The 22,581-nt window shown below is 54.8% G+C and overlaps 1 protein-coding gene across 3 annotated transcripts; it reads left to right on the forward strand.

The window, feature by feature from the left end:
• Positions 1-923: 923 nt before the first annotated feature.
• On the forward strand, positions 924-22,558 carry HSPA12B (heat shock protein family A (Hsp70) member 12B). Of its 3 annotated transcripts, XM_081148219.1 has the most exons (13): positions 924-1,104; positions 6,593-6,652; positions 8,456-8,553; positions 9,574-9,698; positions 12,605-12,791; positions 13,141-13,245; positions 13,527-13,643; positions 15,541-15,715; positions 18,915-19,001; positions 19,430-19,534; positions 19,632-19,890; positions 20,367-20,470; positions 21,071-22,558. In XM_081148219.1, exons 2-13 carry the CDS (start codon positions 6,610-6,612, stop codon positions 21,712-21,714), a joined length of 2,049 nt encoding a protein of 682 aa, XP_081004345.1. In that variant the 5' UTR covers positions 924-1,104; positions 6,593-6,609; the 3' UTR covers positions 21,715-22,558. The 3 variants fall into 3 exon arrangements, with proteins under 3 accessions (XP_081004345.1, XP_081004346.1, XP_081004347.1); XM_081148220.1 differs by lacking the exon at positions 8,456-8,553 and having other exon boundaries at positions 1,017-1,104; XM_081148221.1 differs by lacking the exons at positions 924-1,104; positions 6,593-6,652; positions 8,456-8,553 and adding an exon at positions 12,369-12,446 and having other exon boundaries at positions 9,612-9,698; positions 12,727-12,791.
• Positions 22,559-22,581: the final 23 nt, after the last annotated feature.

Below are 22,581 nucleotides of genomic sequence, written 5' to 3' on the forward strand. Positions count from 1 at the left end.
ATGGGAGACCAGGTACCTTAGCACAGAGAGCAGGGCTGAGCCAGCCTGAGTCTCTCTGGGGGCACATTTGTGGAGGTGAAGGGGTCCCCTGAGGCCCCACCAGAACAAGGAGGTCCTAGGGGTCCCTGTCAAGTGGCTCAGTCGGTTGTGGGTTCAATTGCCTATGGGAAGCAACCAATGGATGTATTTCTCTCTCAAATCATTAAACATATTCTCGGGTGAGGGTTTTAGAAAAAGGAGGTCCTGGGGGCCGCAGTCAGTCAGCTTCCTTACAGGGGCCTAGAGAAAGGGGGTCTCCACCCTGCAAACCCTCTTTTTGGAGGCTGCCTCCCAGCATCCCCAAGAGGACCTGGGTTAGGGCAGGAAGAAGGCTGGGAGCCCGCACAGAAGGGCAGCTTGGTTGGTCCTTGCGGAGGTAAGATGAGTTCTGAGTGAGCCCCTTGCCACGAGTGGGCCCCAGCCTGTGAGTACCCTTCTCTCTCTGCCCCAAACTTCAGCAAGGACAGAGCTAGGCCCCAGACCCCAGAGTCAGCCTCCACCCTACATGCACCCTCCTGCCTCTCCCCTTGGAGACCAGGCTGGGGCCCGCAGGGCGGGTGGTCTGGGTCAAAGGCCTGGGGGGCCGGGGGCGGGCTTTCCCTCCCCTGAGTGTGGGCTCTCCAGACGCGCTGGCCCCAGCAGGACCCGGGTGGGCCTGTGGGGCGGGCAGGGGAGCTCCCCCGCAGCGGAGCCGCAGGAGGCCGAGGGGGTTTGGAATTCCTCTTCCCCTCCCTCCACCCCCACCCTTCTCCCCACCCCCCGGGCTGCCGGGGAGCGGGACCGCCAGGCGCTGCGGAGGCTCGGGGAGGGGCCCTGGAAGCGCTCGGCCGGGCCCCTCGGCGGAGGCCCCGCGCAGGCAGGCCCCGCCCCGGCCTCGCACATCTGGGCTGAGCGCGCGGGGCCCACCCGGCGGCGGGGCTGGCGCGGCCATCCGGCCTGGGGGAGGGGGCGGCGGGGTGGGCGGTGCGGGCGGCGAGGGGCCGGGCGCACGTCGAGGGCCCTGCCACAGGCTGCGGGCCGCGGTCGAGGCGGCGGGACGGACACCGCGCTGCGGGCAGGGAGGAGGTGAGTTCCGGGACGGGGCCTGGAGGGCTCCCGGAGGGGAGCAGGGCGCACGGGGTGGCCGTCCCGTCTGGGGCTATCCCGTCCTGGGCCGTTGGCCGAGACCCCACCACAGACTTCCTGAGCCTGTGGGGCCGGGTTGGGGACAGCTCTGCAAGCCCCCCTTCCCAGCGGGGCTGTGACTGTGGGCGCCCATCCAGCCTTTGGGGCTTTGGGACCCCACACGCGCTCTGCTGATAATGAGGGGCCAGAGAGACTCCCTGCTGGGGGCTGGGGGCTGGGGGCTGGGGTGGGGCTGGGGGCTGCTCCAGGGGGCCAGTTTGTGGAGCGCACGGTACCTAGACCTGAGGTAGAAACCTGGGGGTTAAGTGTAGGGGAGAGGAGGGCGGTCCCAGGGCCTATGGCCCCAGAAGTTCAGAGTGGCTGGGTGACCAGGGTGCCACAGTTCCAGACTGCGGACGGGCCTCCTGAGCAGGGAGCTCTGGTTTCTCTGTGTGAGGCTAGTTCCCCGTCCAGGTGGGGTGGGGTCTGGGCTCCCTGCAGGGCGGTGGAGCCTGTCTGGGAAGCAAGCTTGTGTGGGGAAGAGAGACTGAGAGGGAGCTCTGAAATATGGACTCCCAGCGAGCGCAAAGGCAGCCCGGAGCCCCAGACGGTCAGGGAGGGAGGTGATCCGTTAGGGAGGTGATCCGGGACTGGTGGGCAGAGGATGGGAGGGGCTCAGGGGCTGGGCTCTGTGGGACAGAGGTTGTTTGTGAACTGGCTGCTCCCATGATGAGGACCCACCGGGGTGGGGCAGGATGTATGGAAAGAAAAGTTGAGAACAGGAGGGGCCTCAAGAGGCCAATTCTGTCACCTCTGCCCCAGCTCAGAAGGAGCCTCCCACTAGTCCTTCTCCTGGAGGGCTCCTCTCCAGAGACATACTGAAGCAGCCCTTTGGGGTTTCTGATATGCCCCTTGGGCCCTGGTTGGCCCAATCTCTGGCTTAAGAGAAATGCCTGTGGCCTCACTTTGCCTGCCGAGAGAGTCCAGCCCTGTTCCATTAAAGGGCCAGCAGGATGCTGAGCAGAGAGCAGTGGGTGGGAGAAGCTGGAACGTGTGGGGGAGAAGGGAGAGCTGTAAAGAGCTGGGTGGGCTCTGTCCTCACGGGCAGAGGACAGGTATGTGTGGAGCCCTGAAATCCAGCAGCATAGCATACCTCCAGTACTCTGGGGGGGCATAAGTATCCAGCCTTGACACACCCACCCCAGGAATAGATCCTGAGAGAATTCTCTCCATCAGGCAAGAAGTCCTAAGCCTTGTGGTTCTGTGGGACACTCTAGGATGGGAGTCTCCAGTTTCGAGTCCCTACTCAGCCACACCCTGTCCTAATCCCTAATGACTAATAAATCATGCCTGTTGGATAAAAGTCAGTGCCAGGAGTCATGGTGAAGCTGAAGATTAGAGGTTGGTATGAGGTCAAGGTCTAGGGGTCATCAGTCCATGGGCAAGGATGGGTCAGTCCATGGGCAGGGTTAAGGATCTGTGTCTGTGGGTAGGGTAAGGGTCAGATTGGGGCCAGAGTTTAGCCTGGGCTTATAGTCAGGAAATGAAGTTACTTTCTGCATAAATCAAACTGCCCCACCCAATTATCAGCAGTCTGAAATTAGTGGGCCCCTGGGGCAGGGTCTACCTCACCTCATTTCCAGCCGTAGACTCTGCCTGCCCAGACATAGCTTTTAGGAGCTGAGGTTGTCCTGAGCCCCCTGGTCAGCATTCTCCTTAAATGTTTCTGAGTGTGTGTGCATGATGTGCGGGTGTCCCGAAGACAGATGGTGCTGCCACCCCTTCTGCCTCCACCTCTCAAGAAATCAGCAGGATCCTCCTTCTTTAACACAAATTGATTCCATCCTTCCTTCCCTCCCTCAAGAAGGAAGATTGACTAGAGTAAACTCTCAATAAGACCCAAATCTTCTAAAGAGAAAATTCAGAATCTACAGCATGAAGGGAAAGATTACTACTCAGATCTGTCTAACTCTCTGCCTTTTGTCAACCACCTTTTTTACCTGAACTTGATCCTCACAAGCCCCCTGTGTGATCCATTTTGCAGGAAAGGCACTGGGGCACAGAAAGGCAACAGGATGCAATTCAGCCAGGTGCCCTAATAGGCCCTTGCCAGCCCTGAGACGTCAGTGAATCACACACACAGAGATGGGAGGTAACTGGACCAGCTTCAGACAGCTGGGGAGATTATAGGTACCCAAATTGGTTGTGGAATCCAGCTTAGAGGGACGACTTCTGACTCTTTTTTCCTGGCGGTCCTAAATTGTTTCTCCTCCAGATACAAAACCCTTCGTCCAGAAAATCCATCCATTCATTCAACAAAGTGTTTCCCCAGCACTTAGCTCAGAACCTGGCACAAAGAAATGCTCAATAAGTTTTTGCTGAAGAATCGAAACAATGTCCAAATAGGGCTGCCAGCTTCTCTCTTGTGGCCTTGATCCAATGTGTGCTAGTAAATATTTTACAGTCAACTCTCCAAAAGGGAGAAAACCCTAATTTGTAGTGTTTGCCAATTTCTGTGGTGTAAATGCTCACACCATGGCTACCAATGTGATGTGAATGAATGCGGAATTGGGAAGAGATGTAGAGAATCAGCTTTTGCCAGCTGGTGGGAACCAGCTCCAGCACCCCACTCCTTCACCCTCAATGGGCTCCTGTGCCTGGCTCCCAAGGCCTGTACCTACCTTGTCTATGTGCTTTCCCTTTTCCCAGCATCACCCAGCTGCTCTATGAGTGCCCATGACTAGCCCCCTATATTTCCCCCCATTCTTCTTTTTTTAAATATATCTTTATTGATTTCAGAGAGAGAGGAAGGGAGAGGGAGAGAGAGATAGATAGAAACATCAATAGTGAGAGAGTCATTGATCAGCTGCCTCCTGCACACCCCCAACTGGGGATTGAGCCCACAACCCGGGCATGTGCCTGGACAAGTAATCAAACTGCAATTTCCTGGATCCTAGGTCAGCATTCAACCGCTGAGCCATACCCTGCCAGGCATCCCCCTGATTCTGATTCCTGGGCATCCAACTGTGCACCTTCATTAATAGCAGAATTGAGTGTGTCTGGAAATTTCCATGGTGCTGGCCATGGGGGAGTATCCTAGACATGTCTGGGTGTCTGTGCATGACAGGGCTGAGATGTGTGAACTGTACATGAACAAAAATGTATGTGTGTGTGTGGGAGGGGTCATAGGGCCCAACTCTGTGTCTGTTGATGTTCTGTTAGAAAACTTCCTGACCAGGCTACTGGCTATAGAGAGGGAGTGGGCTCTGGACAGCTCTCCTCAAACTTTATGTTCCCCCAGGTATTGCCCATACATCAGTGAAAGGTTAAAGTCAGTGGTGTGCAGGCAGGCTAAATAGCCATCTCAGATGGTGAATAAAGAAAAATTGAATTAATTTAAGGAAAAGGGAATGGGGATATCCAAAGGGATGGGCTACACAACACTGAGCCAAAGGGTACTGGTTCCATGATGGCAACAAAAATATACTTAGGACGGTGAAACAAGGAAGGGCTCAGCATAAAAGAAGCAGCAGGAGAACCTAGGCTGGGCTGCTTTGGCTCACTGAGAAGTCAGAGAAAAGGGGCCCTTGGAGACAGGTTCAGGGAGTAAGCCCGGGACAAGCTGCTGCTGCCCATTGTTCCCCTGGTTGCAAGTTTCACAGGGTCCCTTAGAGGGAAGAAGGGGGAAGGGAATGCTGCTGGCATGCTCCCCTGGGGAGGGGGTGCTCCAGCTGCGTCCTTTGTCCTGAGCATATTTATCTGTCTCTTGCTGGTGGAAATCTTAGGGGAGGTCTCAGGGGAGGGTCTTAACAGAATATTCATCAGCTTTCCAGGTGTGCTCTTTCAGGGTCCTGGTCTCCACTGGTTGGTCAGTGCCAGGGCTGGGGGTCACTAGTCAATGTAGCTGGTCCTGAGGCAGCCACTGCACCACTTCTCTTGTTTTGTTGCTTATCTGGACCTGGAACTGAAATACAACTGAGGTCTAGATGTTATCTTTAGGGAGGAACCGCTCAGGGGCTCTAAACCTCATGACTAGAGATATGCTAGAGGAGGGTAGGTTCCCCTGGGGACAAGGTTCTTGTTTTCCCAGTTTTCCCCTTGCTAGGCATCTGGGGCTTTCTGCCCTGGTGAGTTTCTGAACCTGTCCCATGTCTAACATTCAGCTCCTGATCTCAACCACCTTTCTGGAAGTGCTAGCTCCAGCCACTTACCCTCTGCTCTCTCCTTGTCTAGGCTTACCTGACTCCTACCCCTTCTCCGTCATTCCACCACAATGTGGCCCTGAGCCATTCCAACAGGTGTTTCCATCTGATAGCTGAGGTCGGCGTTGAACCATAGCAGGCATCTTGGTCTCCTTGGCCAGCCCACCTTTCTGGAGTCAGCCTTTATGAGCAGGTTCCCTTCCCTTCCCCCACTCTGCTCTCTGTCAATGGCCCCCAAATGCACACCTCCACCTCAGCTTCTCCCTGACCTCTAGAACATATATCCTCTGTCTCCTTGGGCTGTTCCCTCAGGAGTTTCAGAACTGCACCCAGAACACTGCCCTTTTCCTCCTGCGAGCCTGCCCATCTCCAGTGTTCTCCATCTCACCACCCATCTGCTAGTTTGAATCAGATAGTGTCACCCTTGACAACTTCTTCCAAATCCCCATATCCAATCCAGCCATCCCCCATAAGCCCTGTTGGTTTTAACCTCTAACTTAAGTGTCTCCACTTCTGTTTGAAGATACTCAGCCATGACCATCATCTGTCGCCTGGAGCCCTGATTGGGCTTCTGCGTCCATACTGTCCCACTGTAATCCACACTCCTCATACAGCCTGAGAGGTTTTTAAAAATACAGACTTATTCATGCCCCCACCTCCACTCTCCCACTTCAAACCTTTCAAGATTTGCTGTTGCCCTTCATGTAAAACCAAATCTAAAATAGGGTCTACGAAGGCCTGCCCAGCCCCTCTCTCCAGCCTTATCATGCTTCCCTTTGCCTCACTTGTATCCAGCTGTGACCTTGACAGCATCATTTGTAATCTTAAATCCACTTGGGTGATTATCTGATTATAACCAGTTTCCCCCCAGTTTGTGGGCCCCTGGGTCCCTGATGTCCCCCAGCACCTGGCACAGAGTGGACACCAAAAACATTTAGGAGCATTCTGATTCCAACAAAACAACTGTTAGAAAGATCTTTTAGAGACAAGCTGGGATTGTGAGACTGAGCATTTGATGAGATTAAGGAATTAATTTTGTTACACATGATAATGGTGTTGTGGCAATGTTTTTTAAAGTCTTTATCTGTTGGAGAGACAGATCGAAGAATTTATAGGTGAAACAACAGATGTCTGGGATTTACTTCAAAAGACTCCAGCCAAAAGTAAATAAATAAAACAAATAAGCCTTCAGTGAGGGAACAAAGGAACAAATAAATGCGATTCTGCATGTCTGTTCCTGTTCACAGCCTCAGGGCCTGCAAAGATGCTGGCTGTCCCGGAGCTGGGCCTGCAGGGGCTGTACATCGGTAAGAACCCCCTCACCTCTGCCCCCACTCACCACTCCACTTGCCCTAGTCTGTACAGAGGTGCCTCTCCCAGAAGTTCCTGAGAGTGTATGTGTGTGGTGTAAGGAGGGTTGGTGCACACAGGACTGTGTATGTAAGTGTGCGTGTTTGCACACACGTCCGTCATACACAAGTGTGCACAGCACATGTCTGTTCATGGGACCCCCTACATGTCTACTAGTGTGTGTGTGCAGAGCAGTTCTGTGTGCAAATGACTGTATGCATGTTCATGTTTTGTGCAGGGTCTGTATGCACAAGACCTGGTGTTCGTGTATATGTCTGTCTGTCTGCCTATGGGCAGATCTCTGTGCACAGGGCCTGTGTGAGAGTGTGTATCTGCACGTAGATCTGTGTGTGCAGAATTCTGTGTGTGTGTGTGTGTGTGTGTGTGTGTGTATCTGCCTGTGGCCTCTCTACAGGAGTGGGAGGCCAGGAGGCAGGAGGGACACCCCTCAGGAAGTCCACTCACAAAGACCTGGTGGGCTGGGCCTTCCTTCCTGCCTCCATTCCCAGGCTCAAGCCACACAGTAACTTGGCCCTTCAAGCTAGAGCTGGTGGAAGGGCCTAAGTCCATGCTGGCCACCCGAGAAAAGGGAGCCCTGAGGGTGTGACCACCATGTCCCTGCCTCTCCAGCACCCCTTGACAGACTCCAGCCCTGTCCAGACACTTTCTAGAGTCCCCCTCATTTCCTGCCCCCACATATGTTCCCAGGATACCCCAAGGCCAGGAAGGGCTGGGAGCTGTCAGGGCCACACGCCAGGGCATCCCTTGAGGGAGCACAGGCCCTGGCTCAGCCTGAAGCCAGACATACCAGTTTGCTTTGTCCTGGGTCTTCATGCCAGACCCTGTCAGCCTCCGCCTCCCCATTCATGCATCCCAGGGCAGTCCCAGTCCTCTTCACAGGGGTCCTTAGCAACGCCCAGTGTGATGGTGACAGGCCACAGCCCACACCTGGGGGATGTCTAACCAGGCAGACCCCTGAGCTGCCTGAGCCTCCAAGACAGGCTTTGGGTTGCCTTCTGGGGGCTGTGCTGCTTCCTCCCACTGAAGGTCCAGCTCAGTCCTGGGCCTTCGAGAGAGTCTCAGTGGGGCCTCATTTGCCCCACTGCTGGCTCCGGGTGTATGTGTGTTGGGGTGGGATTGGGGGGGCTTGGGATTCACTTCCTACTTTTATGGACACCTTCAGCTCAGGGTTGGGCTGGGGAGGTGCTGCCCTGCCTTGATTCTCACCAGGCAGCCAGCTGGGACTATCCTTGGCCCTTGAGGGGGAGTAGAGGGGGGCTGCTCCCTCAGGTTCTGATTAGAACCATGTGGCTGAACTCTAGGAGGAGGGGAACAGTTAGGTCTGTAGTTCCCCCACCTTTTCTGGTTTCTCCACCTTCCACCCCACCCCAGGCAGGAGCTCACCCACCCCATCTCTTCTGCTCTCCTATCTCTGAACTCAGTCTCCCCCACTCCCACAATGCTGCTTTGTCTCTCCCTTCCCGCACTGTGTCTGAGAGGTGCTGAGGGAGTCCTCAGGTGAGGCATGGGTCATCTTCCACAGAAGGTCACCTCTAACTGATAATAAGCCTTCAGCTTGCTCCTGCCTCAGTTTTCCCTGCCTCAGTCTCGTCCTCCCTCCCCTCCCACCCAGTCCCCCTTCCTCAGCAGGCATCCTTGCATTGGCCCACCAAGGACTGATGGGAGAACCTCCCAGGCCTGGGCCTAGCCACCAGCCCCCTACCCTCATTGTGCCAGAATGACTTACCCTCTCTTTTCAGGCTCCAGCCCAGAGCGGTCCCCCGTTCCCAGCCCGCCCGGCTCCCCAAGGACTCAGGAAAGCTGTGGCATTGCCCCCCTCACACCCTCACAGTCTCCAGTAAGCCTGGAGTGGGGATCTGCGTGGTGGGTGGCCTGGGTGGTGTGGAGGGGACTGGTGCTCCAGAGAGCATGACCTGGTATCTCGCACAGCCCTGGAAGGGCCTGGGCTGGGCTGGGGGTGCCACTGTGCTCCCTGCCCCAGCACACTCCAGCCATGCTTTCTGCAGAAGGGTTAACCCTAGTTAACCTTGGACCATGGGGGAACAGTTCTACTGAAGTGAGCACCACATACTAACACCCAAATATCCCCCTTCAGGCTGACATCCAGGGGCCACTGTAGCTAGCCTGCCTGGGGCAGGTGTATTTCTGAGCATGTAGTTTTTCAAGGTCTGCACTGGCCTTTCCAGAGTTACTCCCCTTCCTGTCAGCAATAGCCCCACCTGGGGAAGAGGGACACATTGATAAAAAATACATAGTTTGGAAATTACTAGCTTGAAGTATCCAGGACATAGCCCTCCCCCAAGCTCCCTGGGTCATCCCACCCCAGATGGCCTCACCTTTGTTATCCAGCCTGGGGACCCCTTTGTTGCCAGGGAACCCAGGCCTGGCCTAGGAGAAGGCAGGGGCCATTCTGGGAATATGCATGGGGCCTCTCTCCTCTGCCACAAAACCGACAGTCTTGTTGTGTCACTGTGGCCACAAAGAGCAACAGGGTCAAATATACACAGGTCCATGTGCTATGAAGCTGCCAGGAGGAATGTGATTGCTCCCAGCTGGGCCTGGGCTGTGACATGGTGTGAGATAGGGGTGGGGCTAAGGCAGTGCAAACAGAAGGTGGGCAGAGAACCAGAAGTGGGAAAGCAGGAGCTTGAGCTAAAAGTTGCACAGGGCTATCTGAGGGGCAGTTGGCATCTCCAGGGATTAGCCTGGAGTCTGGGAATGGAGGGGAGCCCAGGCAGGCTGATGGGTAGAGGTGAACCAGGGCTGGGCTGGACCACAGCCAGGGGAAGGTGGGGCTCCCATGTCCAGTCAGCCTGGCCCATGGGCTGCTCCCTAAATCTAGGTCTTGCACTTGCAGAAGCCTGAGGCCCGAGCTCCCCAGCAGGCCTCCTTCTCTGTGGTGGTGGCCATCGACTTCGGTACCACTTCCAGTGGCTATGCCTTCAGCTTTGCCAGTGACCCTGAGGCCATCCACATGATGAGGTGAGGGCTGCTGGCCTGGGAGATGGGGATGGGACGGGCATCCTCACACTCTGGATTGGGCCTGGTCCCAGAAGTACTATCACTGAGGAGACATGGGGTACCCTCAGAGCTCCTTCCACTCAAAGTCTGGGCTCCCTTCTGGAGTAAAAGGTTGGAGGATGGCCGCAGGCCTGGGCTCCCAGCCTCTATTGGAGCAGCTTTCTGCCCTCTGCAGGAAATGTCAGGCTTTATTTTTTATTTTTTTATGTTTTTTATTTATTTCAGAGAGAGGAAGGGAGAGAGAGAGAAACATCAATGATGAGAGAGAACTATCCATCTGCTGCCTCTTGCACGCCCCTTGCTGGGGATGGGGCCTGCAACCAGGGCATGTTCCCTGACAGAGAATGGAAGAGTGACCTCCAGGTTCATAGGTTGACGCTCAACCACTGAGCCCCACCGGCCAGGCTGGGCTCTATTTTTAATTTTTAAACATTTTATTGAGATATAACAAACAAACAGGTAAAGTACACAAATATCTGGGCTTGTTTAAAAACACATACGCATATATGTATATATGTATATACTTGTTTACAAACACATACACACATATATGTATATATGTGTGTGTGTGTTTTAAAATAAAAGTGGGATATTATACAATTTGCCTTATTTTTTTATTGATTTGAGAGAGAAACTTTGATGTGAGAGCATAACATCCATCGGCTGCCTCCTGCATGTCCCCTACCAAGGATCAAGCCCACAGCCCAGGCATGTGCCCTGACTGGAATCGAACAAGCATCCTTTTGGTGCAGGGGACGACACCCAACCAACCGAGCCTCACAGGCCAGGGCCAATTTGCCTTATTTTAAATGTTAAACACTATTTTGTAGACATTTGCTGTCAATATGTAGAGCTACCACTTTCTTTTAACAGCTGCATAGTAGTCCACAGTATGGCTGTCATAATTTATCCATTCTGCTACTGATAATTTTTTGGGGGAGGAGAGGTTCTCTAATTTTTCACTATTATAAAAAATGCTGCAGTGAATCTCCTTCCTAGAAAACTCGTGCTGGGATTTCTATGGAGTAGATTCCTAGAGGCACATTCCTAGGTCCAACATCTCAAATGAAAAACAAGGCTTGGCTGGTGTGGCTCAGTGGTTAAGCATTGACCCATGCACTAAGAGATCACCAGTCAAGGTCCATGCCCACAGTAGGGGGCATGCAGGAGGCAGCCAATTGATGTATCTTTCTCATTGCTGTTTCTATCCGTCTCTCCCTCTCCCTTCCTTTTTTTCTAAAAATCAGTAAAAGCGTATTTAAAAAACAACAAGGACATGAAGGATTAGAGGGTTAACCAAGTTGACACAAGTCGCACAGTTGTTATGAAAGAGATGTTCAAAAAATCCATTCTGTTGTTGAATTTTATTTGAACAAAACATTTCTTTGAACCTTCCCTCCAGACCTGCAGACCCTAATCCTTAGAGTGTATCTTAGTGGGGCTGCAGCCAATAGGTGGAGCAATAGAAGACCCCCAAAGCTTTCAACCCTGGCTGGAATGGGGGACCAAGGGGCTTTCCCAGGGCCCAGGAGGCTGGATGGAAAGGTGGATGGAGAGACAAATAGGAAGATCACTGCTCTAAAGATACAAGGACTTGGCCTTCATGAGCCTGGACTGTCATTCCCCTTTCTCTGCTCCCTCCACATCCACATAAAGCCACAAAGGCTCTGAGCATTTACAGCCCCCTAGGAGTCAGCACACAGCAGCTGAGGCCATGCTTGGCCCCATGCTGGAGCCAAGGACACATGAAGGGACACTGTCACCTGTGGAGGTGCCAGTCATAGGAAGTCATTGGCCTCCTCTCAAGCCCTCCTCACCCCACCAGCCACCAAGGCCCATTATTCCTGTCTCCCTAATGTCTCTGGAGTACCTATCCACTTCTCTCCACGGCTGGATAGTTTTTCTTCTCCATCTTCCCTCCCCTCCAGTCTATTGCTATATGAGGCCTAGTGGCCTTTCTAAAGGCAAATGTGGTCATGCTGCTTCACTCCCCAACATAAACCTCACCAAAATGGAATTCTGATATGGCATTTGGAGTTCTTTTTCAGCTGACCTCAGCACTCCTGTATTTCCTCCTGCTGCATATTGAGCTAACGTACAGTTAGTTCTCCTGTTCTTTCACACCTCTAAGCATGTGCACATTCTGCCTGGATTCCCAGTTCCTTCCCCAAAGGGCCACAGTCGCAAGCTTGGCGTAGATGGGTCAGGGCATCAGGGAAGGCAGAGGAAGAGGGGAAGGATTCTCCAGGTCAGAGAACTGGGCAGGGGGTTCTGTGTGGAGGTCCGCATGGGCCTGTGGATAGGGGGACTTGGAATCTCATTCAGGTTTTTGGGGACCTGACAGAGGTGCAGTCAGCTGGGGTATTGCTGCTGAGGTGAGTCAGATAGGAATGTCATGAATGCCTTGAAGGAGCTTGGCCTTGGAAGACAGCCTTGAGTGGGGCAAACTAGCTGGCTGGGAGAAGGCCTCTGCTAGGGTCCTGGAGACACATCAGGAAGCCAGATGCAGGCTGATGGATGGATGATGGCTTGCTGCCGCCTGTTAAGGGTGCAGGGAAGCGAGGTCAAGTGGTATACCTCTTGAGAGTGGGAACCGAGAATGTCAGATGGATCCTGTGGCCCCATGGATAGGGAGGATCCAAGAGCAGCATTCATGGAGATTTAACTGGATGCCAAGCACCATCTTCATCTTCACAAGAACCCTAAGAGGCAGGTACTATTATTATTCCCATTTTATAGGTGGGAAGACTGAGACTGGGGGAGGCTAAGTGGCCTGCCAAGGGCACACAGCTCATCCCAGAGCCATCATTCAACCCCTCGAAGAGAGGGTTGGTGCTGACCCCACTGATAGCCCTGTGTCTCCACAGGAAATGGGAGGGCGGGGACCCAGGTGTGGCGCACCAGAAGACCCCCACCTGCCTCCTGCTGACCCCTGAGGGTGCCTTTCACAGCTTTGGCTACACTGCCCGTGATTATTACCACGATCTAGACCCTGAGGAGGCACGGGACTGGCTCTACTTCGAGAAGTTCAAGATGAAGATCCACAGCACCACTGTGAGTCACATTCTGGCTCAGGACCAGCTCCAGCCTGGGAAGCGGGGGGCCAGCGGGGGGGGGGGGGGGAGAGTAATGGAAGGTAGGCAATGCTAAAAGGGGAGGAGGGACCCCCCTGTAGTGGCTAAGAGGGCGGAGCTTGGAAGTAAATAAGGGGTGAAGGCGTGGCTAAGGGTGAGGATAGTGTTAGAGGAGGGGCAGGGCTAAAGAGGGGCTGGGGACAAAACTAAGGTAAGATTAGAGCCAGAGTGGGACGATGCCCAGGAAGGTAAGCACCAGGAATGGGGTGATTTTAAAAGACAGGTTGTCAGGAAATGGGGGCAGAACTATGGCCCTGTGTCCCTGACAGGATCTCACCTTGAAGACCCAGCTAGAGGCAGTAAATGGAAAGAAAATGCCTGCCCTGGAGGTGTTCGCCCATGCCCTGCGATTCTTCAAGGAGCATGCTCTTCAGGTGTGCTGTGGCCCCATCCCTGCAAGGTGGTCAAGGGACCCCCAGGCCCATCCTTTCCCCTTAACCCATCCCTTGCCTATCAGATGGGTAGCCACTGTCATCTTCTCCCCTGCCTTCTTGTCTGGCAGAACCTGCATCAACCATACAGATATTGGTGGAGGGAGAATGTTAGGGATTTTTCCAACTCTGCTGGGAAGCTCTTCCTGAGGCTTGATTAGTTCTTCCAGCTCCCATAGAGGGCTGAAGACAGCTGTTCACCTCATTCCCCCCTCCTGCTCCAGGAGCTGAGAGAGCAGTGCCCATCATTGCCAGAGAAGGACACTGTGCGCTGGGTGTTGACGGTGCCTGCCATCTGGAAACAACCAGCCAAGCAATTCATGCGGGAGGCTGCCTACCTGGTGAGGACATGCAGGCAGAGCAGTGGATGTTGCTCGGGAGGGCCCCAGGGATGGCCCCATACATACCCTCATTCACCCCACCACCCTTGGGACCAGAGATTCATTGTGTGAAGACCTCCATCCTTTACCTGCGGGCCACTTTGTTGCCACTGGAGGGAGGGAGCACTGTAGGGAAAGAGGGCTGAGGCACATCCCACACAGCTTAGCCTGTGTCGTGCCAGGTTTCCTAAAAGCAGAGCCCAGAATGGGGAATCGTGTGCATTGGTCTACTGAAGAAAGGCTCTCAGGAGAAAGGGGGTAAGGGAAGCAGGACAAGAAAAAGAAAGAGCTGAGCAGGGATGTGGTCTCAGCTGGAGTCTGGCCTCAGCCTGATCCCATGGAGAGCTCTGGAGGGAGAACTGTACCCCAGCGTTGGCCACAGCAACGGGGCCAGGTTTTTGTGCATCCATACCCGTGTGTCACTGGTTACTGGGGAGAGGGGGGATCCTCTCTTATCTGGTTCCCATTGAGCTGAGGGCAGCTCTCCAGAGAGAGGGGCAGCTGTGAGCCAACAGCAGCCAACACTCCCAGTAGCTGGGCAGGGTACTGAGTACATCTACTTCAGCCAGCATCAGTATTTTCAAGAACACCACCACCACCATGGCCCCACTGTAAGTTTTTGAGCACAGGAAACAGGACTATGAAACCATGAAGGGAGGTGATGTGGGCCAATATTTGCTGGTTTTCCTACCATAAGAGGTACCCAAAAGTCTGGAGAAAGGATAGGTGCAGCTCAGGCACCCCCTCTCTAGTAGAAATGGGGGTAGAAAAGGGAACACAGCCTTCCAGAGCAAGACTCTACTTGGTCCTGACCCTGAGGCCTTAGGAGACACATTAGAACCTACAAAAGGGATCTCAGAGCTGCATGTAGACCCCTTGGAGGATACCAAGGCCCCCAACCTACACACACACCCACGGGTCAGGCATGCCCCAGGTGCCTGTGTTGTCACTGGAAGAAGCTAACCCTAAACCTAGTGGGCATCCCGCTGCAAAGACCAGAATGAAAGCAAGGCTGTGCCCAGCCAGAACAAATACCCCCCCAGCCACAGTGCCCCACCCCCTGCCAGTTTACCCATCCTGCTTCCTCCCACACTGTTCCCTGGCTGCCAGCTCAGGAAGGGCTGGCCCTGGGCAGGAAGCCTCAATACCTACCCCTCCCCATCCCCCACCTGATCAGAATCCAGGGAATCCCACAAAACCCTAAAAGACTTTCACAGGGATTCCCCCGTCCTGATGCAGGAAGTAACAGCTCCCAAGTGTTTTTTCCCCCTCAACTGGCCTGTCTTGGTGCCTGGAATTTCACTCGTTAGAGTTTCCTTCCTCCTACATTAGATTCCCCAAGAACAAAGTTCTCCTGGGAGTGGGGAGGCCTATGGCCACTGTCTGACACCAGCTTGATGGAGGAGGAGGGTTCAGTGAGCCAGAGGGGGCCCTTATCATCTCCTTTGATTGATGGTCTGCCCATTGCTCACCACCACCCCTCCACACACACACATACTATGCTATAGTCTCCATTAACACCCTCCGCCAGTGCCCAGCTGCCCAGCCAGCCCTGCTCCTGTAAAGGGGACCTTGTTGCAGCCCAGGCCAGATTGGGCAGCTCAGAGGGGCAGATCCCATGTGCTCTAGGTTTTTACTCTGTCTAGAGTCTCTTCCTGCTGGGCAGTCCTATGATGTTCCTGGCTGTGGCCAAGCTCATTCACAGGGTGACTGTGAGGCAGCTCCAAATCCGTGCAGCATGGATGGGGTGTGATGAGGAGGAGGTGGGAGTCCCACTGGCCCTAGTTGCCTGCCTCGGGTGCCATATTAGATATGACAGCCCATGGAGCTCCTGGCCCTGCCCACAACCCATCCCCAGGCCGGCCTGGTGTCCAGAGAGAATGCAGAGCAACTACTCATCGCCCTGGAGCCTGAGGCTGCCTCTGTCTACTGTCGCAAGCTGCGTCTGCACCAGCTCCTAGACCTGAGCAGCCGGGCCCCAGGCAGTGGGCGCCTGGGTGAGCGCCGCTCAATCGACTCCAGCTTCCGACAAGGTGAGCCACCTCCAGGGTCACTGAGACCAGGGGCTCAACTATGTTCAGCATGAAGGAGAGGGCCCCCTACTGTGGAGAAGGGCAATCTGAGAGGGCAGAAATGTCCTACCTGGAATTCAATCTGAATGAGGAGGCCCAGCTCTGACCTGGGGGAGCCAAATCTGAAGGCAGAGGTTTCTCCTAGCCCTGGGGGAGCTCTGTCTGAGGAGGGTAGGACTCAGCCTAGCCCTGAGTGTGGGGTTAGGATTAGACCTAGGGTTAGGGTTAGGTTGAGGGTTCGGGTTAGGGAGATGGTTAGGGTGAGGATTAGACCTAGGGTTAGGGTTATGTTGAGGGTTCGGGTTAGGATTAGACCTAGGGTTAGGGTTATGTTCAGGGTTCAGGTTAGGGAGATGGTTAGGGTTAGGATTGGACCTAGGCTTAGGGTTAGTTTTAGGGTTACAGTTAGGGAAATGGTTAGGGTTAGGATTTCACCTAGAGTTAGGGTTAGGGAGATGGTTAGGGTTAGGATTAGACCGAGGGTTAGGGTTATGTTGAGGGTTAGGGTTAGGGAGATGGTTAGGGTTAGGATTAGACCTAGGGTTAGGGTTATGTTGAGGGCTAGGGTTAGGGAGATGGTTAGGGTTAGGATTAGACCTAGGGTTAGGGTTAGGTTGAGGGTTACGGTTAGGGAGATGATTATGGTTAGGATTAGACCTAGGGTTAGGGTTAGGTTGAGGGGTACAGTTAGGGAGATCATTATGGTTAGGATTTGACCTAGGGTTAGGGTTAGGGAGATAGTTAGGGTTAGAATTAGACCTAGGGTTAGGGTTAGGTTGAGGGGTACAGTTAGGGAGATCATTATGGTTAGGATTTGACCTAGGGTTAGGGTTAGGGAGATAGTTAGGGTTAGAATTAGACCTAGGGTTAGGGTTAGGTTGGTAGTTAGGGTTAGGGAGATGGTTGGGGTAGGATTAGACCTAGGGTTAGGGTTAGGGAGAGGATCAGGGTTAGGGAGATGGTTAGGGTTAGGATTAGACCTAAGGTTAGGGTTACATTGAGGTTTAGGGTTTGGGAGATGGTTAGGGTTAGGATTAGACATAGGGTTAGGGTTAGATTGAGGGTTACTGTTAGGGAGATGGTTATGGTTATGGTTAGGATTCGACCTAGGGTTAGAGTTAGGTTGAGGGTTAGGATTAGGAAGATGGTTATGGTTAGGATTCGACCTAGGGTTAGGGTTAGGTTGAGGGTTAGGGTTCGGGAGATGGTTAGGGGTAGGATTACACCTAGGGTTAGGGTTAGGTTGAGGGTTAGGGTTAGGGAGATGGTTAGGGGTAGGATTAGACCTAGGGTTAGGGTTATGTTGAGGGTTAGGGTTAGGGAGATGGTTAGGGGTAGGATTAGACCTAGGGTTAGGGTTATGTTGAGGGTTAGGGTTTGGGAGATGGTTAGGGTTAGGATTAGACCTAGGGTTAGGGTTATGTTGAGGGTTAGGGTTTGGGAGATGGTTAGGGTTAGGATTAGACATAGGGTTAGGGTTAGGTTGAGGATTATAGTTAGGGAGATGATTATGGTTAGGATTTGACCTAGGGTTAGGGTTAGGGTTAGGGAGATGGTTAGGGTTAGAATTAGACCTAGGGTTAGGGTTAGGGAGAGGATCAGGGTTAGGGAGATGATTAGGGTTAGGATTAGACCTAGGGTTAGGGTTAGATTGAGGGTTCGGGTTAGGGAGAGGGTTATGGTTAGGGTTAGACCTAGGGTTAGGGTTAGGGAGATGGTTAGGGTTAGGATTAGACCTAGGGTTAGGGTTATGTTGAGGGTTAGGGTTAGGGAAATGGTTACGGTTAAGATTAGACTGAGGTTTAGGGTTATGTTGAAGGTTAGGGTTAGGGAGATGGTTAGGGTTAGGATTAGCCCTAGGGTTAGGGTTATGTTGAGGGTTAGGGTTAGGGAGATGGTTAGGGTTAGGATTAGCCCTAGGGTTAGGGTTATGTTGAGGGTTAGGGTTTAGGAGATGGTTAGGGTTAGGATTAGACCTAGGGTTAGGGTTATGTTGAGGGTTAGGGTTAAGGAGATGGTTAGGGTTCGGATTAGACTAGGGTTAGGGTTAGGTTGAGGGTTACGATTAGGAAGATGGTTAGGGGTAGGATTCGACCTAGGGTTAGGGTTAGGTTGAGGGTTAGGGTTAGGTAGATGGTTAGAGTTCGGATTAGAACTAGGGTTAGAGTTAGGTTGAGGGTTAGGATTAGGAAGATGGTTAGGGGTAGGATTCGACCTAGGGTTAGGGTTAGGGTTAGGGTTAGGATTATACCTAGAGTTAGGGTTATGTTGATGGTTAGGGTTAGGGAGATGTTTTGGGTTAGGATTCGATCTAAGGTTAGGATTAGACGGAGGGTTTGGGTTAGTTTGGCGGTTAAGATTAGGGAGATGGTTAGGGTTAGGATTAGACCTAGGGTTAGGGTTATGTTGAGGGTTAGGGTTAGGGAGATGATTAGGGTTAGGATTAGACCTAGGGTTAGGGTTATGTTGAGGGTTAGGGTTAGGGAGATGATTAGGGTTAGGATTAGACCTAGGGTTTGGGTTATGTTGAAGGTTCGGGTTAGAGAGATGGTTAGGGTTAGGATTAGACCTAGCGGCGATAGCCTACCCTGGTACGGGTACTTGGGTCCTGACAAAGGATGAAGTCAGCCGCTAATCTGAGCCAAAGGGGAGGTCTTTGGGAGCTTTCCCCTAAACAACCACTGAATCCTCTCCTCCCCTCCTGCCACATCAGCTATTCCTCCCCCCCACCCCCCCATCAGCCCCAAGCTCCTTCTGCCAGGACCAGGTACTGAGACAGCTATAGTCAACCCTGTTTAGCATGACAGGGAGAGGTTCCAAGTCCTGTGCTCCTTGGATCCACCAAGATCTACCCTGCATGCACACACAGCTCCTTCAAACTCTCCTAACCCTGGTTTTGCCACAGCCTGAGCCCTGGTCCTGCAGCTAGAAATGCTTCCCCTCAGCTGTTGGTTACAGAGCATGAGGTCATCCCATCAGGTTTCTCTGGACACTTTGGGGATCAACACTGCCCCCTCCCATTTAGATGTAGAACCAGATTTTCAGGAGCACTGGCTGCTCCAGGTGCTCATGGAGGGCATTCGTGGGAGGATGAGGGTTGAGTGTGGTAGCTGAGATGCCTCCTTTAACCTCGCTGTCCTGCTGCCCCTCAACCCCGCAGCCCGTGAGCAGCTGCGAAGGTCCCGGCACAGCCGCACGTTCCTGGTGGAGTCCGGGGTCGGAGAGCTATGGGCAGAGATGCAAGCAGGTGGGGAGATGGGGGGATATGTTTTGGGCCGTAGGGGGACCTCACATGCTGATGGGAGAAGGGAACATTCATGAAGTTGGCCCCAGCCCCTAGACACCCGCCCCTCCCTCCAACATCTGCTGTAGCTAACCTGGCAGCCCCTTCACAGTCACCTGCACCCTCACCCCCCTCACAGCCATGCCCCTCCCTCACGCTCCTTCCTGGGATTCTCTGCGGATGGAGTTGCAGAGCCCTGGACTATTTTCCCCACACACACCTTGTGCCCCTACCTGGTAGCCTCAGGTTCAAGCACCTGAAGCCTCGCACACCTCCACATCACCACCCCCGTAAGCTGGACTCGGGATCTGGGGTAGGGCTGGAGGCTGGTCAGGAGGAGGTGCAGGGCTGAGGGTGCAAGACAGGCCACGAGAGTGTGCTTGCCGCTGCAGGAGACCGCTACGTGGTGGCAGACTGCGGAGGAGGCACGGTGGACCTGACCGTGCACCAGCTGGAGCAGCCCCATGGCACCCTCAAGGAGCTCTACAAGGCGTCGGGTGAGTAGCCCGGCAGCGCCCTGGATACCCAGCCCTCCAACGCCCGCTGGCCGAGGTGTCTGCACTGGCGTCCCCTTCATCCCCTGCCCCACCCCAGGTGGCCCCTATGGCGCGGTGGGCGTGGACCTGGCCTTCGAGCAGCTGCTGGGTCGTATCTTCGGTGCGGACTTCATTGCCACCTTCAAAAGGCAACGGCCAGCAGCCTGGGTAGATCTGACCATAGCCTTCGAAGCCCGCAAACGCACGGCAGGCCCTCACCGTGCGGGGGCGCTCAACATCTCACTGCCCTTCTCCTTCATCGACTTCTACCGCAAGCAGCGAGGCCACAACGTGGAGACGGCCCTGCGCAGGAGCAGGTGGGCCCGGGTACCCCGGGCTCAGGCGGGGCGTGCGGATGGGGAACGCCCCTACAAGGGAGGGTGTAGGCCGCAGGGGGCAGTAGGAGTCAGCCTAATGCACAGCTCGCACACCTCTCCAGCCAGCCCCGCGGGGGGGGGGGGGGGGGGGCGGAGCATGGGTAGCCCAGCTAGAATGCGCAGCCCCAACTGGAGCAACTGAATCAGGGGCCCAGGGAAAGGGCCAGCATGTGTTTCCTCCCCTCCCTCCAGGCAGGCTCGCGCGGACGCAGACACACACACACACACACACACACACACACGGTGCCAGGGAAGACCCTCTCCTGGGACCTTATGCCTGGAACAGAAGCAGGCCCTGGCTAGAGCCCCTGAGAGTGTGGATTGGGACAGCACACCATGTGCAGTCAGTCCCAGGCACATCGGCCTGGAGCAGCAGTGGTACCTGATACATGCGCCTGTGCCCCTTCCATCTGCAGCGTGAACTTCGTGAAGTGGTCGTCACAGGGGATGCTCAGGATGTCTTGTGAGGCCATGAACGAGCTTTTTCAGCCCACAGTCAGCGGGATCATCCAACACATAGGTGAGCGCCTGAGCTTGGGTCCTCCATTTACCCCCACATACACACCCAGATGCGGGAATAACTGCTGCTATTAGTGCCTGGAAACCTCCACACATCCATGCACTGGAATGACACCTAGAATCATCTGGAACACCTGGAGGAGTCAGTGTGTTGGGAATTAAGAGCTAGGAGGGATGATGTGTAGTCTTGCAAAGTTAAATAACCTCTGGTGCCTCCGTTTTCCAATTTATAAAATGGAATGATATAGTATCAGGCTCCCAAAACTATTATCACAGGGATTTAAATGAGCCGAAGTATCTAGAGTGTGAGCTCAATGTCTTGCAGGCACTAGGCGTTTAACAGGTGCATATTCTCTCAGGTGCTCCATGGCGGGGGAAGGGTGTATTGTTGGGCAGGCAGAGCACTCAGTGAAAGCACTCAGAGTTTTTCTTCATCAAAACCGGACAACCGTTTTATAGTTGAAACAGCTAGTTTCTAATTGCCAGGCAGGTGGAGAAGAGGTGCCAGTGGCCGCCTAGTGGTGGCCTCAGCAGCTCGAGCTGTCCCTCTCCTCCCCTTCCCTCCTTCTTCTTACCCCCACCCCTCCACCCCATCCCGCAGAGGCGCTGCTAGCTCGGCCAGAGGTGCAGGGTGTGAAGCTGCTGTTCTTGGTGGGCGGCTTCGCAGAGTCAGCCGTGCTGCAGCACGCAGTGCAGGCGGCGCTGGGTCCTCGCGGCCTGCGCGTGGTGGTCCCGCACGACGTGGGCCTCACCATCCTCAAGGGCGCCGTGCTGTTCGGGCAGGCGCCCGGCGTGGTGCGGGTGCGCCGCTCGCCGCTCACCTACGGCGTGGGCGTGCTCAACCGCTTTGTGGACGGGCGCCACCCGCCCGACAAGCTGCTGGTCCGCGACGGCCGTCGCTGGTGCACCGACGTTTTTGAGCGCTTCGTGGCTGCGGAGCAGTCGGTGGCTCTGGGCGAGGAGGTGCGTCGCAGCTACTGCCCCGCGCGCCCGGGCCAGCGGCGCGTGCTCATCAACCTGTACTGCTGCGCCGCCGAGGACGCGCGCTTCATCACCGACCCGGGCGTGCGCAAGTGTGGCGCGCTCAGCCTCGAGCTCGAGCCCGCGCCCGCCGCCGGGGGGCCCCCCGGCCGCCGCGAGATCCGCGCTGCCATGCAGTTTGGAGACACCGAGATTAAGGTCACTGCCGTCGACGTCAGCACCAATCGCTCGGTGCGTGCTGCCATTGACTTTCTTTCTAATTGAAGGCGAGCGGGCGCGGCGCCAGCCCCGCTCTGTCTGGCTCCGCCCTCTGGCCCCGAGCAGGAGACGTGGCAGCGGCGGACAAACATCCTTGTTCTGATACCCGCGTCCCTCACCCCCCCACCCCGCCCAAGGGAGGAGGTCGAGGGGCGGGGGAGACGCGTCCAGAGGTTCTGGCTTTGGGACTGAGCCCTGGTTCACTGACTGTAAGGCTCAAGGGCTCTGCCAAGGACTGGGGTCACGGAGGCTTGGTCGGCACGCCCACAGGAACGCGTGACTCCGAAGGCGGACTGCTCCAGAAGACTGGGCCTTGGCCCGAATTGGGGGATGGGGGTGCAGTTAGGCGGAGGAGGCCAGGCTAGGCCACACGGGAGGGGCAGCAGAAGGAAGGTTTGCCGGGACTGGGCCCCCTGCACTGACTGAAGGGCTCAGCCCACACAGGGAGTAGGGCGGAGCGGCCCTGTGCCACACAAAAATGACTGGAAGCTGACACAGGAGGGACGGGTGGCCTGGGTGTGGTGCTGACCACTCAAGTATGACTGTTAATTGTAGAAAGGGCAATAGCAGGCTGATGAGAAGGTGCACACAGGGTGAAGGCACTTATGAGGGAATGTGGGGGTAGCATGCTGGGGGTGGGCTTTCCTTCAGGGCAGATGATGGCCCCAAGGGCAACCTGTGAAAGACCCACTTGAACCCTATCCCAGCCACAAAATGGGGGAGGGGCACCAGGCAGACAAAGGGAACACTAAGGACTGGTCTCAGCCCTGCCAATGTGTCATTATGCCCGCCCAGGACATGCAACAGCCCCTACCTGCCTGAGGTGACAATAAAGTGACAATAAAGCATTTATGCTGGTTACCTCACAAGAGG

The sequence above is a fragment of the Miniopterus schreibersii genome (assembly GCF_964146895.1).
Source record: "Miniopterus schreibersii genome assembly, chromosome: 10".
NCBI lineage: Eukaryota > Metazoa > Chordata > Mammalia > Chiroptera > Miniopteridae > Miniopterus > Miniopterus schreibersii.

Coding starts and splice junctions, on each gene's coding strand:
- HSPA12B (XM_081148219.1), top strand. CDS start 6,610: ATGCTGGCTGTCCCGGAGCTGGGCCTGCAGGGGCTGTACATCG. Junction 6,653..8,455: donor CCTGCAGGGGCTGTACATCG/GTAAGAACCCCC, acceptor CTCTCTTTTCAG/GCTCCAGCCCAGAGCGGTCC. Junction 19,891..20,366: donor ACGGCCCTGCGCAGGAGCAG/GTGGGCCCGGGT, acceptor TTCCATCTGCAG/CGTGAACTTCGTGAAGTGGT.